The 19661-nt window shown below is 30.8% G+C and overlaps 1 protein-coding gene across 3 annotated transcripts in view; it reads left to right on the forward strand.

Annotated features, from left to right (window-relative positions):
• The window catches only part of LOC145269681 (uncharacterized), a 66222-nt gene that overhangs the window by 15402 nt on the left and 31159 nt on the right, over positions 1-19661 (forward strand). For 2 of the 3 annotated variants that reach the window (XM_080125395.1, XM_080125394.1), the window contains exon 3: positions 778-4170. The exons of the other annotated variant lie outside the window; for it this stretch is intronic. In XM_080125395.1, the coding sequence (XP_079981521.1) occupies positions 1651-2682 (1032 nt within the window). In that variant the 5' untranslated portion in view covers positions 778-1650 and the 3' untranslated portion in view covers positions 2683-4170. Of the gene's footprint in view, positions 1-777; positions 4171-19661 lie in introns of those variants that run through there. 3 annotated transcript variants of the gene reach the window in all.

Genomic DNA, 19661 nt, shown 5'->3' on the forward strand with positions numbered 1-19661 from the left:
CCATCACTGCAATGTTGCATCCCTGCATTTGTTTTACAAGTATTTTAATAAAATGTTCTTTGAACTTGCTGCACTTTATTTCTAAGAATTACATAAAGCTAAAAAGAACATTTTTTATGTGAATTTGAATTTTCTGATATTTTGAGCTTAAAAAAAATGCAATCCAAAACAGTAGAGAAACCATCTTGTGCATAATAACTTTCATTTAAAATGTAGCTATGAGTAAGGGAAACTATCTCCACTGTAAAAGTTTTCATAAAGGTTTGAGAAATACAGAAAATGTTGGACCCAAGAGAGGCTGCTTGGTTTTCTAAAAATTACATAAAACAAAAAAAGAAAAACATTATTTCATTTATTATACATTATTATAGATTTGAATTTGTTGAGTGCTTTAGTTTAAAAATACATACAGGAGGAAAACCGTATTCTTGTGAAGGTTGTTCAGCAGTATATATATATATATATATATAAAAAATAATGTTATTATTATTCATGAAATAATGCGTTTAACATATTACTAATATTATATTAATAATATGTTTAATATTAATGTTATAATACCAATATAACCTATCTCTACCATCCAGTTCTGTTGAGTCACTAATACGTTTGCACATGGGGAAAGCATGAAAACACAATTTTCTCACCTTAAATAATGTAGATATTCCAATTATATTAAAGCATCCAATCTAAGAGAAGGAAATTCTAAAATAATACCACAACTGTTTTTGTAATGTAATATAGTTTTTTTTTAATATAATTCTATTTTATTTGCAGAAAAAATTTGCAATGAAGAATGAATTATTTCTGAAGGAAATTATTGCAGAGAAATCCTAACATTTTCTGTATTTGATTATTAAAAAAAAAAAACAGCTCATGGAAGAAGAACACCATGGATACATACAGAGCCTATAACAAAATCAAGTGTTAGGCCCAAGAGAGGTTGCTTAATTTCTAAGAATTACATAAAAAAAACAAATTTAAACAAGAGTTGAGAATTACAAAAAATTTCTAAAAGAGCAATCAGATACATATCAAATTCATTGATGAGACTCTAGTTAAAGAATTACAGAAACAAAACTAAACAAATAATTTTATGTGAATTTGAATTCGTTGAGAGTTTTAGCTTTAAAAAACATGCAAGACATGAGAAAAAAAAAACATTCTTGTGAAGTATGTTTTGAAGAACTCCATGAAGATCACTGAACATAATACATTTAAAATATTTCAATAAAGGAAAATGTCTCCACTTTAAAAGTTTTCTTAGTTGGAATAAATTTTGAGAAGTCCAGAAAATTCTTAAATTAAAAATTTGATACATATATAAGAAAATCAAGACACAAGATTTCTAAGAATTACATAAAACTAAAAACATTTTATATGTGGATTTGTGCCATCTTGTACACAATAGCTTTCATTTAAAATGTTTAAATAAAAGAAAATATCTCCACTTTAAAAGTTTTCTTAGTTGGAACAAGGTTTGAGAAGTACAGAAAATTCTTAAATAAACAATTGGATACATACAGAACTATAATGAAATCAAGTTTTAGACCCAAGAGGCTGCGTGATTTCTAAGAATTACATAAAGAAAACTAAACAAAAATTATTTTATATGTGGACTTGAGTTTGTTGAGTTTTAGCTTACGAAACATGCAAAACCAAACAGAAAAACCATATTCTTGTGAAGTTTGTTCAGCTGCATTTTCAAGAAAGGATGGATATAAAAGACACATGCGAATACACAGTGGAGAAAAACCATATTCTTGTGAACTGTGTGGATCTGCGTTCAAGAATAATTCCAACTTAAAAAACCACATCAGAACACATACAGGAGAAAAACCATATTCTTGTGACGTGTGTGAATTAAAATTTTCGAATAGCTCAAACTTGATCAGACATAAACGAAGCCACACTGGCGAGAAGCCATATTCTTGTATCATATGTGGATCCGAATTTTCCCAGAATTCCGTCTTAAAACGACACTTGCGAACCCACACCCGTGAAAAGCGTTATATTTGCGAAACATGTGGAGGTGCTTTTATAGCCAGTTCAAACTTAAAGATCCACATGCGAACACACATTGCTAAAAAGGATCATCCGTGCCTCGAATGTGGATCTGTGTTTTCCGATAGCTTCGGCTTAAAACGGCACATGCGCGTGCACACTGGGGAGAGACCATTTCAGTGTGATGTATGTCCGATGGCGTTCTCGGAGAATTCCGATCTTAAGCGACACGTGAGAACGCATACTGGCGATAAGCCATATTCATGCGAGATATGTTCGAGCACTTTTTCACGGAAGTCGACCTTACAAAAACACGTGCAAACGCACAGCGAAGAGAAACAATATTCTTGTGAAATATGCGATGCAAGATTTTCGGTGAGTTCAAACTTACGACGTCACATGCGAACGCACACGGGTGAAAAGCCTTTTCCGTGCAATGCTTGCGATGCAGCGTTCGCATCGAGCGACCACTTGAAAAGACATTTGCGAACGCACAGTGGAGAGAAGCCTTATTCTTGCCTCGTCTGTGAATCGTCGTTTTCCGATGCTTCTCATTTGACAAAACATGTTCGAACTCACACTGGAGAGAAACCTTATTCCTGTCAAGTCTGCGGAGCTGCATTTTCAGATTGTAATGGCTTGAAAAAACACATACAAACGCACACTGAGTTGGAATGAATGTCTCAATCCGGTAGGATACTCTTTCACAAAAAAGAAAAAAATTTTTTAAGGAATGGCTACAAAAACATTTCCTTTTAAAATATTTTTTTTCACGTAGGTCTAGCTTTAAGAAAACAAATATAAAACTACGTTTCCATTACTCCACAATGTCATAAGAACATCTTTGCTAAGAATATGACCGATGTTGTCTCTTGTTATTTTCCCAAGACAATGCTGCTACCCTGCCTGCTGACGAAGCACACAAACTGCCACCTTGACTGACACTATTAAGCACTGTGCATAGTGTCAAGTGGGTGGACCAAGCTGACAACATTCATACAAACCTTATCTCCCTATAATAAAAATTCAGTTACACACAGTATTCACAGCCTAAATAAGATCTCCTCTGTACCACTAACCCACACTGATTTTTACAAGGAATGGTGCAGTTTCTCCAAATGATGTTATCTCAACTATCAATATAAAGCTGGATACTCCACTAGACTAGATGAATGTTTGTCCTGGAATGCCAGTAAGATCAGGAGACCACAAATAAAGGATACAATAACATTTAAATGGTCAACTGAGGAGAGGAAAATTATGTACTCAACTTATTTACTAATTAAACGTTTGAGAAGTAACAGAGGACTTTAATGAAATACTTGAATATCTATGTATCTCATATAGAGATCCAGAAAGAGGACCCCTTTGGTTTCTGAGAACTTTTATTTAAGTAAAATGTAATAAAAAGATATAACTAAAATTTGATAGGCTATTCTTTATATTGAACCTTAGGTATATATATATATATATATATATATATATATATATATATATATATAACTCACACCCTGAACAAATATATATATATATATATATATATATATATATATATATATATATATATTGTTCAGGGTGTGAGTTCCGTTATATAAGTGTTGATTTAATTTGAAAAAAATAAAATATTCATCAGGTACGCTTGAAAGCCAAATCACAACGCAATATTATGAAAATAAACGAATATTTTACTTGTTTGAAATTTATAATTTAAATATATTTCGGAGTCAAACTCCATCCTCAGTATGTTGTTTTCTTTCTTTCTTTTTCTTTCTGGCCATGTTGTAAAGTTGGAGAAAGGAAAGTCAGTCGTCTCTCAGTGTCGACTACACGAGATTAACGTCCAGGGTGTGTGTTCCATTATAGAAGCTTTGATTTAATTTGAAAAAAAAAAAACAGAATATGCATCAGGTGCGCTTGAAAGACAAATCACAACACAATAAAATGAAAATAAATAAATAAAATATTTGTTTATTTTCATAATATTGTATTGTGATTTGGCTTTCAAATGCACCTGATGCGTATTCTATTTTTCATAACAAATAAATGACAAAAATCTATATTCTAAATTCTAAGATGCTGACCATCTTATCGTTTATTCCTATAAGGAAGTTGACATGCACAATTCTTAACATCACCTGTTTCATAGCACATTTGCTCTTAACTTATCATTAAAAATAAATGGGCATGATTACAAAACTTTCAAATCGGGAAAGAAGTTGCAATTATTTTTTTCCCCTTTTATTACGCCATCTTTGAATTATGTACCTAAGGATAAAATGTAAAATATGTGGAACTTCATTTTACTTGAAAAAACACTAAAAAAGAGAACCTGAATGCCTACTAGACACTCCCTTCAAGTCTCCTGTACAAGGGTTTGCCAGGACTACCTGGCATGAGGATAATTTTCCCTTCTAGTAAACCCTGACTAAATATTCAAAATCACATTATTTGTGGCCCAAATAAGATCTAAGTATGACTAACCCACACTGGATTTTAGGAGATAAGGAGTGATCCAGTAGGATGCGCCAACCACAACAAAAATAAGGAAATTAAAGAGAAACCTTTTTCTTTGTAAGATAGTATTCAAAGTTCAAACATCGATTCGCATATCCTCCCTCTGATGCCACCGCAAAAGACAACACAAAATTAGATATTCCACCAGACCAGAATAATTTTTAAAAAACAGATTTGTTCATATTTTTTTCTGTAACAAATGAAGTTTATCAATATGAGACATTTATTTGAATTTTTATTCAATCACTTGACATTGTGTGTTTTCTGGTGGTTGGTTAAAGAAATATTTAAGGTGCAAAATATTGTGTTTTCTAATGGTTGGTTAAAACAATAATAAATCTTACCTGGAATTTTAGATAAATGTGTCTCGTTATTTATGAAGACAAAACATGAATCGATAATATGTTTGAATTTGGTTTGAAAGATAATGTCGGACATTTTTTTAATTCATAATAATTTTAATTTATTTTTAAATACTGATTTTTAAAAAGAAAACTTTCTTATGTTTTGGAATTCTCAAATGATTATTGATGTTTTGCATTATTTAAATCATTCAGATTACGGATAAATGATGTATACTATAGATCTTATACTAAGAATAGGTTTTGATAATGCAGATAAATCATTGGCTACCATTTTATGCTAGTGCAATTATTTTATTTATTCGTTTGTTGGAGTCATATCTATTTGTAATGTTTATATGTAGACTGGCCATGTAACATTATTTGTTCATTTATTCTGTAACAATCGATGGTTTGTCAAGATGTGTGTGATTTAGTTTCCTATGGACTCGAAAACAGCTGGGCCAATTTTTATGAAATTTCACGCAAAGGTACTTTATTCACCTAGACTGGCCATGTAACATTATTTGTTCATTTATTCTGTAACAATCGATGGTTTGTCAAGATGTGACATTTATTTGAACTTTTATTCAATTAAAAAGGTTGTGTTTCATGATCGTTTGTTAAATGAATACTTAAAATACATCACAGTAATAAATCTAAATTGGAATTAGTATCTGTTCATTTCGAATCTCTCCTATCATATAAAAAGAAGTTTATCATATAAAAAGAAGTTTATCATATAAAAAGAAGTTTATCATATAAAAAGAAGTTTATCATATAAAAAGAAGTTTATCATATAAAAAGAAGTTTATCATATAAAAAGAAGTTTATCATATAAAAAGAAGTTCCCTGTGGCTATTGATTGGCCATTATTTACTACACTGTTGTAGATTTTCTGTGCTTCAATGCATTTTCTTGTGGTTTCAGTGTATTCTCTCTTAACTGCCGCTACTTTTTTCTTACAATTAGCTTAAATAAATAATCTTGCATGCGACTGTAAAGGAAACTGTTAGTACCTAATTATTATTGAAAATAAATTAAATGAAACCGAAATAAAATTAGATATAAATTAAGTAAATTAACTTGAAATGATATATCAAATATAACAATCAATACCTTCTATTTAAAATAACGACTTAATAAACCGTTTTTACATAGATTTTCTTGTGTGTGTTAAGCAATTTTGTCTGTTTGTACTGGACTTATGTCAGATAAATCTGCAGTAGGCATGTTGCCTCTGAACAATGGCAACTGTGCAAGTAGAAGTAACCATTGGGGAGAGTGGGGTTTGCTATAGAACTTGTATGTTTGAGCATGTCTTTCAATTGCTGCTTTGAACCATTTGTAAACTGTTCTGCAGGAAGAGAAAGGATATTTCCCCATGGGTCATCTTTGATGTGATCTTTAATGACATCCCAATCAGACTTATTTTAGTACCAAACATAGCATTATTTGTTTATTTTTCTGTAACAATTGAGATGGTTTGTCAAGATGTTTGCGAGTTCGTCTCCTGCGGACTCGAAAACAGCTGGGCCAATTTATATGAAATTTTGCGCAAACGTACTTTATGCGCCTAAATAGGTTTTGTATCGGAATGTCTTCTAATCATTTAAATTACAATCGTTGTAAAACAATTATGTCCTCTTTTCAGAACGTTAAATATAAGATTAAAAAAGACAATTTTCTAATTTTAATTCAAGCTAGGCTGAAAAGCTGCTGAAACAGCTCGCAATATAAAGTACAGTACAATGGTGGTTTTATAATTTCTTGGCAGCAACAAGAGTCTTGAAGCTAATGAGCATAGTGCTCGGCCAATCAATTAAGAACCTTAGTCGAAGCCAATCCACGCAAGCTGTTAGAGAACTTGATTCTAAATGAGATATATGACGATTTCCAACAATTTTAGAGAAGTTGGAAAGACAAAAAACTTGATAAATTTACAAATTGAACGACAACCAAGAGAAACGCTGTTTTGAAGTTTTACGCAACAAGAACGGTTTTGATTTGCGATTAAAAGTGTGTTCTTTACGACCACCAGTGACGCTCAGCAGGATTGTTAGACACCGACTAAGATCTCAAACTACAATGTATTATGGACTAAGTCACTTCAGAGGGGCATGTGAAGCTTCCTCTCAGTGCACCACAATGAGTGCCCAACTAGAGCAGGCAATAAATCGATTAAATAAATGCATCTGTTTGAAAATCAAATACATGAATCAGTAATATATTTGATTTCAACAATTGAAATTTTATCTAGAATTTTAAATCTTCAAATCTGTGCTGGTATCCATTTGACCACTGGCAACTCTCTTATCAAATTTCTGTCCTATATATGCATATATATCTGCTCTACAGCACTTCTGCAGCATAGTGACGGCGGCAAGGTTAGAGGTGATAATTCCAATTTCTTCTTGGTCAAATATCACAGCAAATGAGTAACAAGCAAGATTTTCTTTTGAACAAAAATATTTGAAAACCAAAACATTTATTGTATAAAAATTTATCAAAATATAATTTTAAAACGTTTATTGTATAAAAATTTATGAAAATATAATTTAAAAACATTTATTTAAAAAATCTGCGTAAGAAAATCTAATTTCAATAAAACAATTTTTTAATCAAAGCAACATTAGATTTTTATAAAGTGAAATAGTTTTATATTTTTTTTTGTTTATTGAAAAAATTAATAATCTATATAATAATTAATAATCTATATAAAAATTAATAATTTATATCAAACGTTTTTCAAATTAAAGCAATGTTGAAGGGTTTTTTGACTGAGAAGCGCCACCTGGTAACAGTTTAGTGAAATGCATCAAAACAAATGACCACCATCTGCATACTGCCAAAGTGTCTGCTGTACATTTTGAAATGTGTTTCTTTTCTAAAATAAACTACAAATCACATCACGTCATATAAAGAAATCAATATTTTTCACAACATAAATTTATTAAATGATTTTTTTCAAGTGCAATGTAAACTACAATCTATTGCGGATTAAGTTACTGCACAGGCGCATGTAAAGCTTTATCTCAGTGCACCACAATGGGTCCCTGACTAGAGCAGGTAATCAATCGATTAAATAAATGCATCAAATTGGACACATAAATAGCTACAGATGCAAAACACAAATTAACATATCAAGAAAACTGAAACTGTACAAATGAAGAAACCACACCTACATTTTCTCCTGTGAGTGTCACCATAAACAGGCGCGACACCAAATAATAAGGATCAAGGAGGAGGGGAAGACCGAGGAGAGAAAACACTAGCCAGACCTCCACTAGAGATGCGCAAAGAAGACTGGGACCTTGGGGAGGCTTTTTGCCACCCAAATTCCAATGAAGACCAATGGTTGCCACCAATGAGAAATCAATGGTAAGCGGCTGTTGCGATAACGCAAATTAATTTGCAAAGGTTGTCGAAATAGTTAGAGAGTACTGGAAATCTGGGGAGACTTGTTGCCACTCAGATTCCGGGGAACACCACTAGTTGTTCTCAAAGAACAATCTTTGATGATGGCTTGTGTGAATACTCCTGGTGAGTAAATAATGATGATGGTTTCTGATGAAGAAAGAACAAATAATATAAATTGGCCCAGCCGTTTTCAAGCCCACAGGAAACGAACTCACAAACATCTTGATAAACCATCAATTGTTACAGAAAAATAAACAAAAATAAAGTTCCTTTTATATGATAATAGAGATTCATATGTCTTGTTTTCCAAACAAACAGATACAAAGTTCTATAGCAAACCCCACTCTTCCCAATTGAATCAGTAATATATTTGAATTCAACAACTGAAATTTTACCTACAATTTTAAATCTTCAAATCTGTACTAGTATCCATTTAACCACTGGCAACTCTGTTATCAAATTCTTTTCCTATATGCAAATATATTCGCTCTACATTTTGAAATGCGTTTCTTTTTTAAAATAAACTTGTAATTCTACAAAAATCATCACAACATAAATTTATTAAATAATTTTTTTCAAGTGCAGTAAATGTCATGTTTATCGTAAATGGCAGACATTTTCTGAAATGCAATAAAGTAATCAAATTTCTAACACATAATCCGATTTTTCTTATTTATTTTAATATTGAGTAAAACTTCTTTCATATGAGGATTGATTTATGATGAGTTGAATTAGTCGTACTATGGAAAATAAATATACGTGGCGTGTTGCAGAAGTAGTGCATTTTATTTTTTTACTTCGCTCAAATGGATTATTTTGCTCACAATTGCTTACCCCACTCAAAACAACAAACTTGATTTATTTCCCCTTGTCATGATGCCGACAGGGGAAGTGTTTTGATCTGTCTTATAAAAAGGGATACATAGATTCACTCTTATGCTTATGGCTGCAATCACCATGTGTCCACACACACACACATGTCACTATCTTGATAGGTAAGAACTTAATAAAATAATCATATCTCTAACACACAATCCTGTTTATCTTCTGTTATTTTATTTTAGTATTGAGTAAAACTTGGATTGATAATATATATATATATATAATTGTTATTTTTCAAGCTCATTTTTTTTATTTACTTTAGAAAGTTGTCCTTTTAATTTGTTTGGACGTATATAACATTTTTTATTTATTTATTATTTTTTAAAACAGTAATCTACGTACACGCGTGTTTCGAGGTCGTTACCTCTCGTCAGCCTAGTTCAACTGTTTCTAGAAACAATAATAACAACAATATATATATATATATATATATATATATATATATATATATATATATGGCGATTAAGCTACACTGAATATTCAGCGTTTCATCCACTCTAGGACTCCTCAGGCTTATGCGCATAAGCCTGAGGAGTCCTAGAGTGGATGAAACGCGAAATATTCAGTGTAGCTTAATCGCCATATATATTTTATAAATTACTAACTAGCTCTATCTACATATTGAGCACTTTTGAAGTAAATACTTAAAGTTTACGCATAAATCTATACTTTCGTATATTAATTTTATGTGAGTAAATTAAGTAGTTATATATATATATATATATACATATATATATATATATGGTATATAATCACGTTGACACACCGGTTCTTGTCAGATCTCCGAAGTTAAGCAATATTGAGCCTGGCTAGTACCAGATTAATAACCATTTGGGAATTCTAGGTGCTGTATGTGCTTTCCGCTTATCTCGGCATTGCTTCCAGTCGTTCTGAACCTCCACTTGCCACTGGTATGTCAACTTAGGAGTGGCATGGTTGGAGATTGCACAACTCTTGCCACAAAAATTTCACGCACAGACACCCTTACAGTAGGTATCCATAGTCTGTCAAGACTGAAAGAAGCCTTTTGTATATATATATATATATATATATATATATATATATATATATATGCACGTTTCATTAAATAGCACAGATAACTCTTGCTTGTTTTTCTTATAATCCTCCTTTTCTCTTTGTTGGACCATTTTCCGAACGATAAAGAGAAAAGGAGGATTACAAGAAAAACACGCAAGAGTTATCTGTGCTATTTAATGAAACGTGCATAAAAGAAAAAATGGTGCCTAAATATACTAATATATATATATATATATATATATATATATATGATTTATATCGTTTTAATTAGTCGTTCTATGGAAAATACATATATGAGGCGTGTTGCAAAATAAATGGCTTTTAATTTTTATTCTGCCTGAATAAATTTTTTTATGTAAATTGCTTCAGACAAAATGTGGAGCCACTTAATGTATAGAGCTAACAAGGACAAAAACAGGAAGAAAATTCCACAAGGCTTGAAAAAGGAAGCTGTATTACATTAAAACAGCAACAGCCTGTCTTTGTTTTATCGTTATTTCCATGGCAAGTGCTCGTCTGAGCTCCAATCTCTCACCCCCCCCCTCGCCAATCTTTCACGAGAAACACTCGTCTGGCTGAAACTACTGTCAATAATTTTCCCCACTCTTTATCTGTGCCAAAATCCAAATGTAGATTCCATGAGCAGAGCTTCTTTCTCAGAATTTTTCTCCACTCACACGTAAACAATACACGAACTACAGATATTCCCAATAGATACTTTGTCTCAACACCATCAACACCATCGGCGGTCACTCGTGTCCGAGTAAGACTGTCCTCTGTTGTGGCTTCTGTGGGTCCTCAGGTGAGCATAGAGCCCAATCCTAGACCCAATTTTTCTTGTGCAATTTGGGCAGATAAAGGTAGTGGTGGTGGGGTGGGGTTGGGTGTGTCTGGTTGATAATCTGTGCTTGCGTTTATCCTCAGCAGCTTGATTTAGGTCACTGCTATAAAGCGCAGCACCTTTGTGGACAGCGATCCTCCATGCCAACCTGCTCCCAACCACGTCCTCCCATGTCTCAAGGTCCATGTGAAACCGCTTTAAATTTACTTTGATGTTGTCCTTATACCTCATCTTTTGGCTCACTCACATGCACTATTCAATATATACACTTCTTTCTCATTACATACACACATTTATGCGCATACATACATATGTACACAAACGTCTCTTATTTTTTTTTTTTATTCTACCTGAGTATTGCATTGTTATGATTAAAGTTTTATTTCTCTTTTGCAGATATTGACGGTATGAGACTCTAAGAAAGCAAACCCTGTTATTGGCATGCGTCGCTTGTAGAAATGCACCCTTTAATTCCTGGTAAAATGCATCAAGAATGGTGTAGAAAAATAAATGTTGGAGCTGAAGAGGTCACTCGTTTTACATGTACAAATTCCGTCTTCATAACTCTTGTACTTTTTGAGTTGGAAAACATTTGGAATGACCCTCGAGTGACAAAGTACACTGGTTGCCCATGAACAAACATCGTTCATCATGGAAATAGTGATTGTTTCGTAGAAATAATCGATACTTGCTAAATATTGATTACTACTGCAGTAGGTGTATCAGAATTGTGGGGGAATTTTTGACACCCCTAACACAAAACTGCGAATAAAATATATATATAAAAAACTCATAATTTCTCCTTTTAAAGTGGGTTGTTTATTTTCTTTATGGAATATACTTCCAAAATAGATTATTAAAGTTTTAAAAAAATAATAGAAATATTATTTTTCATTTATTTATTTATTTTTCTTTTTTTTACACAGTGGTCACCACTTATCAAGGCCCGGAAGCCACTCAGGGATAAGGGTTATTGCAAGTACATTACGTTAGTGTGGAGATTTGATGAAGTGTTTACTTAAGGGGGCGACTTACTCATTGCTTGGCTTTCGGGACAAGATCAAAGTGTAGTATCTGTTCTTCAGATGGTGCACTTCTATTTTTTGTTCTCTTTCACTGGAGGTGAAATCCTTCACGACTGAGACAATTTTAATTTTTGTACCTTTTCTCCACGTTAAAAAACGACCCTGGTGTCTAACTCTGTCCCGTGGGGAGGCATAGTAAATAGGTACTTAAGGAGGCGGTTCATTAGGAATTTGTTAACGTTGGACTTGAAGACATCCAAGTTGTAGTCAGGTGGGAACCAGGCAGACGGAACAGAGTTCCACAGGCGTGCAGTTCTAAGAAAGAAGCCTCGTTCATGGAATCCGCGTTTTGATTTAGGCACAGATAAAGAGTGAGTGAAATTTTTCACAGTGGATTCAGCTAGACGGATGTTTTTCGTGAAAGATTGGCGAGGGGGGACCAGAGATTGGAGTTCAGACGAGCACTTGCCATGGAAATAACGATAAAACAAGGATAAGCTCGCAACGTCTCTTCTGTGGGAGAGAAGCCACAAAGTCTATTTTGTACTCTGTCAAGGCAGGATAGGCTGTTTTTAGCAGCTCCTGCCCAGATATTTAAAAAAAAAAAGTGCCGGCGCGCCTTTAGACAGCCATTTTTTTTACGTAATTAAATCAATTTAATTTTACGAGTTAAATATTTTTCACTTTTTAAACTTAGAAAATCTATCAAAATTTTTGCTATTGGTTCGATTTTTATATTTTCAGTTCAATGTGGAATTTAATTCTCTTTGCAATAAACCAAATATAATATGTTAGAAAAACGTTTTTTTTTAAATTCACCCCCATTTTGAAATGTCTATTAAAAGTTAAATAATTAATTTACTCACCAAAGTTTTATATATCACAAATTCAAGATACAAGATCAATAAATAAAATATTCTAATTTAAAACAACAAAAAAAGAAGTGTTTTTGGAAATTTACCTGTAAAGTTCAAAGTATAAAAACTTTTCTTTTTTTTTTTAAAAAACCGTTGATTTTTTTTTAAGTGAAAGCTTATGTTATGCTTAGATTGTCAAGTAAATACCAGACGTTGACGACAATTTTTTCTATTTCATTCAAGGTTTTCTTTTTTTTAGATATTAAAAAAAAAATCACTCGATAAAGAAGAATGAAAATATATTAAATCAAAAATTCATGTATTTCTTTGAGAAAACAAAAAAAAAAGAATTCCTCGACTTTTTTTTTTAAAGGCAAAAACTTATAAGTAAAATGTGACTATTATTCAGCTATGGTGACACATATTTCTTCATGCACAAGGCTAGATGGCTAATGCAAATGTGTGGATTTACGTCCTTCTGTCCATCCATAGTTCAGAACAAGAACAAACACTGCTTTGGTGTTTCGATAACACCGTAAAAATGCTTACGTAATGGCGGCCTTTTCAAGTAGTTGTTTAAAAAAAAAATTTATTTAAAAAATACATGGAATTTAAAATATAAATATGGATAAATTCTTAACAATGAAGAATGGAAGTACCCATTGAATAGTATTTTTATAGGTAAGTGATTTTTTGGAATTTATATATACATATATTTTATCGAAGCAGGTTAAAATTCGTTGATTTTCTTTAAATCTTTTTTAAAGAAAACTGAATTAAAAAACAAATAGTGCATGATTTGCTATTAAACCTGTTATTTTTAAAAAATTTGGTCTTTGCTCTTTTAATTTTAAAAAAAATAGGGTTTGAATTACATTTTTCAAGTAGTTATAAGCTTGGAAAGATAGGAAGTCGAATTATTCAATTTTATATCACGCATTTGTAATGTCGGTTTCTGAAGTGAGTAACCAACATTTGAATTAGCGACAATGCTATGGAAATAAAGTTTTTTTTGATAACAGAAGAATGTTTGGAAATACGACTGGAATTTAATCTCTACTATCATATAAAAGTGAATTTGTATGTGTGAGTTCCTCATGGGTTCCGAAACGGCTTAGCCTATCTTTTGCAAATTTCACACAAAAGTAATTTATATATCTGGCAGTGTTCTTAGATATGTTTTATAAAGAAATTCATCCGATAAGTATCAAAAATGAAAAAAAATCCGCACCTAAAAATAGTCTTTCTTTCTTATAATTAAAAAAAAAATTTTCAGGGAGATATTTCAGGTTGCACCGGCAAGGGAGATAATAAAATCTCAAATATTTTCTTCTTAATAAAAAGGATTTATTGACATCTGGAAACAGCTCAATGGTAGAGCATTCGACTACAGATCAAATGAGCCTGTGTGCAAGCCCGGATGTACCTCACCATTTTATTTTAATTTTTACTTATTAATAAATTCAATTTACAATAAAAGAAGAGGTATTATTTAAAATCGCCGCAACCATTTTTTTTTTTTTTTTTTGCATATTTTAAAACTAAACATTAATCAGGAGCGAGTTTCCAGGGCATTCATCGTCAAGTCCAAATATCAGCTGACGTCATTATTGTAAACAAACACAGGCGGAATTTGATGAACGACATTATCATTATTATTTTTTTAATTTTCATTTTTCATTATTATTTTTTTAAATTTTATTATCTTTTGTTGCAAATTAGTTCTGCAGGCAAATTATTCCTCGTAATACATAATAATCAATAGAGGATTTATTCTATAATAAAACATACACAATCTGCAACCTCTCTCCCACAGAAGAGACGTTGCGAGCCTATCCTTGTTTTATCGTTATTTTCATGGCAGGTGCTCATCTGAACTCCAATCGCTGGTCCCCCCTCGCCAATCTTTCACGAAAAACACCCGTCTAGCTGAATCCACTGTGAAAAATTTCCCCCACTCTATATCTGTGCCTAAATCAAAATGCGGATTCCATGAACAAAGCTTCTTTCTTAGAACTGCACGCCTGTGGAACTCTGTTCTGTCTGCCTGCTTCCCTCCGGACTACAACTTGGATGTCTTCAAGTCCAATTTTAACAAATTCCTAATGAACCGCTCCCTTAATTAAACACTTCATCAAATCTGCACACTAACGTACTGTACTTGCAATAACCCTTATCCCTGAGTGGCTTCCGGGCCTTGATAAGTGGTGACCACTTTGTAAAAAAAAAAAAATCTGCATGAATTAAAATATCATGTTTAAGCGTATTGTATGAACGAGTAATAATTAAACCAAAAATATTTAAAACAATAAAATGTTTAGAAAGATGTTTAATAAAACAATAAAATGTTTAGAAAGATGTTTAATAAAACAATAAAATGTTTAGAAAGATGTTTAATAAAACTATAAAATGTTTAGAAAGATGTTTAATAAAACAATAAAATGTTTAGAAAGATGTTTAATAAAACAATAAAATGTTTAGAAAGATGTTTAATAAAACAATAAAATGTTTAGAAAGGTGTTTAATAAAACAATAAAATGTTTAGAAAAATGTTTAATAAAACAATAAAATGGTTAGAAAGATGTTTAATAAAACAATAAAATGTTTAGAAAGATGTTTAATAAAACAATAAAATGTTTAGAAAGATGTTTAATAAAACAATAAAATGTTTAAAAAGATGTTTAATAAAACAATAAAATGTTTAAAAAGATGTTTAATAAAACAATAAAATGTTTAGAAAGATGTTTAATAAAACAATAAAATGTTTAGAAAGGTGTTTAATAAAACTATAAAATGTTTAGAAAGATTTTTAATAAAACAATAAAATGTTTAAAAAGATGTTTAATAAAACAATAAAATGTTTAGAAAGATGTTTAATAAAACAATAAAATGTTTAGAAAGGGGTTTAATAAAACAATAAAATGTTTAGAAAGATGTTTAATAAAATCAATAAAATGTTTAGAAAGATTTTTAATAAAACAATAAGATGTTTAGAAAGATGTTTAATAAAACAATAAAATGTTTAGAAAGGTGTTTAATAAAACAATAAAATGTTTAGAAAGGGGTTTAATAAAACAATAAAATGTTTAGAAAGATGTTTAATAAAACAATAAAATGTTTAGAAAGATGTTTAATAAAACAATAAAATGTTTAGAAAGATGTTTAATAAAACAATAAAATGTTTAGAAAGATGTTTAATAAAACAATAAAATGTTTAGAAAGATGTTTAATAAAACAATAAAATGTTTAGAAAGATGTTTAATAAAACAATAAAATGTTTAGAAAGATGTTTAATAAAACAATAAAATGTTTAGAAAGATGTTTAATAAAACAATAAACTGTTTAGAAAGATGTTTAATAAAACAATAAAATGTTTAAAAAGATTTTTAATAAAACAATAAACTGTTTAGAAAGATGTTTAATAAAACAATAAAATGTTTAGAAAGATGTTTAATAAAACAATAAAATGTTTAGAAAGATGTTTAATAAAACAATAAAATGTTTAGAAAGATGTTTAATAAAACAATAAAATGCTTAGAAAGATTTTTAATAAAACAATAAAATGTTTAGAAAAATGTTTAATAAAACAATAAAATGGTTAGAAAGATGTTTAATAAAACAATAAAATGTTTAGAAAGATGTTTAATAAAACAATAAAATGTTTAGAAAGATGTTTAATAAAACAATAAAATGTTTAAAAAGATGTTTAATAAAACAATAAAATGTTTAAAAAGATGTTTAATAAAACAATAAAATGTTTAGAAAGATGTTTAATAAAACAATAAAATGTTTAGAAAGATTTTTAATAAAACAATAAAATGTTTAGAAAGATGTTTAATAAAACAATAAAATGTTTAGAAAGATTTTTAATAAAACAATAAAATGTTTAGAAAGATGTTTAATAAAACAATAAAATGTTTAGAAAGATGTTTAATAAAACAATAAAATGTTTAAAAAGATTTTTAATAAAACAATAAACTGTTTAGAAAGATGTTTAATAAAACAATAAAATGTTTAGAAAGATGTTTAATAAAACAATAAAATGTTTAGAAAGATGTTTAATAAAACAATAAAATGTTTAGAAAGATGTTTAATAAAACAATAAAATGTTTCGAAAGATGTTTAATAAAACAATAAAATGTTTAAAAAGATGTTTAATAAAACAATAAAATGTTTAAAAAGATGTTTAATAAAACAATAAAATGTTTAGAAAGATGTTTAATAAAACAATAAAATGGTTAGAAAGATTTTTAATAAAACAATAAAATGTTTAGAAAGATGTTTAATAAAACAATAAAATGTTTAGAAAGATGTTTAATAAAACAATAAAATGTTTAGAAAGATGTTTAATAAAACAATAAAATGTTTAGAAAGATGTTTAATAAAACAATAAAATGTTTAGAAAGATGTTTAATAAAACAGGATTGGAATGTTTGGTTTGTATAAACAGAGATACGTCACAAAAGACCAGGCAAGGATCTTTGGTTACCTAGATATATGACGTAACAGGTTTAGAGACACCTTAGAAAGTTAGTTAGGAGTATGTAATGGATGGCTGAGAGAGGCAACAGACGTGATGACACCCAGCAGGGACAGGATCGATAAGTAAGATGCAGACAGGATTGTATCAGTGTTCAATCTTTCCAAAATGGGAACAATATTCTGGAAAAGTTTGCCGAAAAGAAATCTAAGGTCTGTTTGTGGTAGAATTTTCATTGCAGTTTTCCACCCAACAAGATAATGGGCCAAGCGTGTTCCCTAATTGGCCAAATGTTGTAACCCAAAAGAATGGTATTGGCCCCTTTTGTTGAAGGTATGTTTTCCTTTGTCTAGCAAGAGACGAAGATGTTTGTTTTGTCTCTTATTTGCGCTGATTCTTTTCTGGGACGCCAGCTCGCCAAAAAGTACACAACGGGCCAAATTTCATTCCGTCATAAAAGCAACTTTATACAGAAAAAAAAAACGACTTATTTTTACACTTTTATCTCGCGAATAAACATGAAATTATATATTGAAAACCGTGTTTATTATTTTTAATATCCAACAACGGAGTTGAAGTCAATGATTTCGATTTTAAAACAAAACTAATTTTTTTTTGATAAATCTCTGTTTGGCGTACTCATTAATTATCTTTTTTTAAAGAATAAAATTGAATAAAGTCTATTTTTACAAGAATGTTCAGACATTTACCTAGCAAATAAGCACAGGTCCTGGATATGACCTTAAACTATATCCAGTGGTGAGGCCCCAGCTTGTGGGCTTTGGGGAGTGTGGAGTCACCCTTTAATTACCATTGCTCCCAGGTCCACTCTGACCCGGAGTGGTTGTACCTGTTAGGGTCCCAACTATGGGTTAAATAGAAACCGACTTGAAAACAACAAGTATATTCTATTAAAAAAATTGTCTTCAAAATCTTTGGATTCGGCATTAAATAACCTGAAAAGGGTTGATATGCTGTAAAACAAAAACAACCAAAAACAAACCAAATAAGCATAACATTATATAGGAAAACCTCAGTGTGCCTCAGGAATCCCTTTCGGGTCCAGCTCTTTTCCTTATGAAACATAATCATAAATAATCAAATTCTACCAAAATTTCCACTGTTGTTGTCCCAGTGACTGCCATACATACATAGTAAGAAATTATTTCTCACATCCGAATTTCCTCCAGGCAGAAGCAAAAGAATCTGCAAATACAAAAGTCATATTTTTCAAACTCAAAATTTATTCAAATACAACAACAATGAAAGTGTATTGGTTCTGGTATAGTCCATTTGCAAAACGGTGACCTGTTTTGCCTCCATACGCATGGAGCCAGTAGTATAAATTCCTATTGTTGGAATGTTAATTCTTTGTTCCTCGAAAGGATCCATGAATGTTCATGGTGGACTCGGCGGGAATGTAGGCGCCTATAATTAGGGATAATGTGAGACACTTAGGACTCAAGATGAATTGAGATAAGATCCAATATTTGGTAAATAAACATGCAGAACTGTTCTTGAATGTCATCCATCATTTGGATAGATTCAGCAATGTATAAGTTGTCTCTGCTTGTAGAGATGTGGTCCCTCGTTCACCAACTGTTTGCTGTTACAACATGAAAGAATTGTCTTAGCTCCCTTCAGTGGGAGCTGCTGGATTTGAGTCCATCCTGATGCCGAGTTCTGCATGGACTGAAAGTAAAAAGCATGATACAAAAAGCGCATCAAGCAAATCACCTGACACATTAAAATTAACCAATGACGGCCGTCCACTAAACTGCGTGGGCGGCTGAACAAAAAGAAAGATGGTGACTGTATATGGAATTTCTCACAGCATTAACCCTTATCCTCGAGTGACCTTCGGGCCTTGATTAGTGGTGACCCCCTTGTAAAAAATAGTGAAAACCCTTAAATACCCTTCCTTTTTGAAATGTTTTTTTTTTTTAATAGTAAAATAAAATCAGTTTTTTTTTCATATTATAGTAAAATGAAACGAATGTTTTAATTTTTTTATGATGTTTATAAACAAAAGAAAAAGGTGCTTATTCAGATTGGCACTTGTGGCGATAAACAAAAATAAAGAAAAACTTTTAGCGTGTACCTATTCGTCAGGGAATGAAGATGGTATATTCCAAAAATCACAAAAAATTGATCAAGTAGTTTTTTTCTATTCGAAAAAAACAAATTTGACATTTATTTCTGATAAATGACGGCCAAGGCAATTTTAGTATTCTTCAAATTTTGTTTTTAACTTAAAAA

This window comes from Euprymna scolopes, chromosome 45, assembly GCF_053919585.1.
Source record: "Euprymna scolopes isolate OS-2025 chromosome 45, ASM5391958v1, whole genome shotgun sequence".
Taxonomy (NCBI): Eukaryota; Metazoa; Mollusca; class Cephalopoda; order Sepiida; family Sepiolidae; genus Euprymna; species Euprymna scolopes.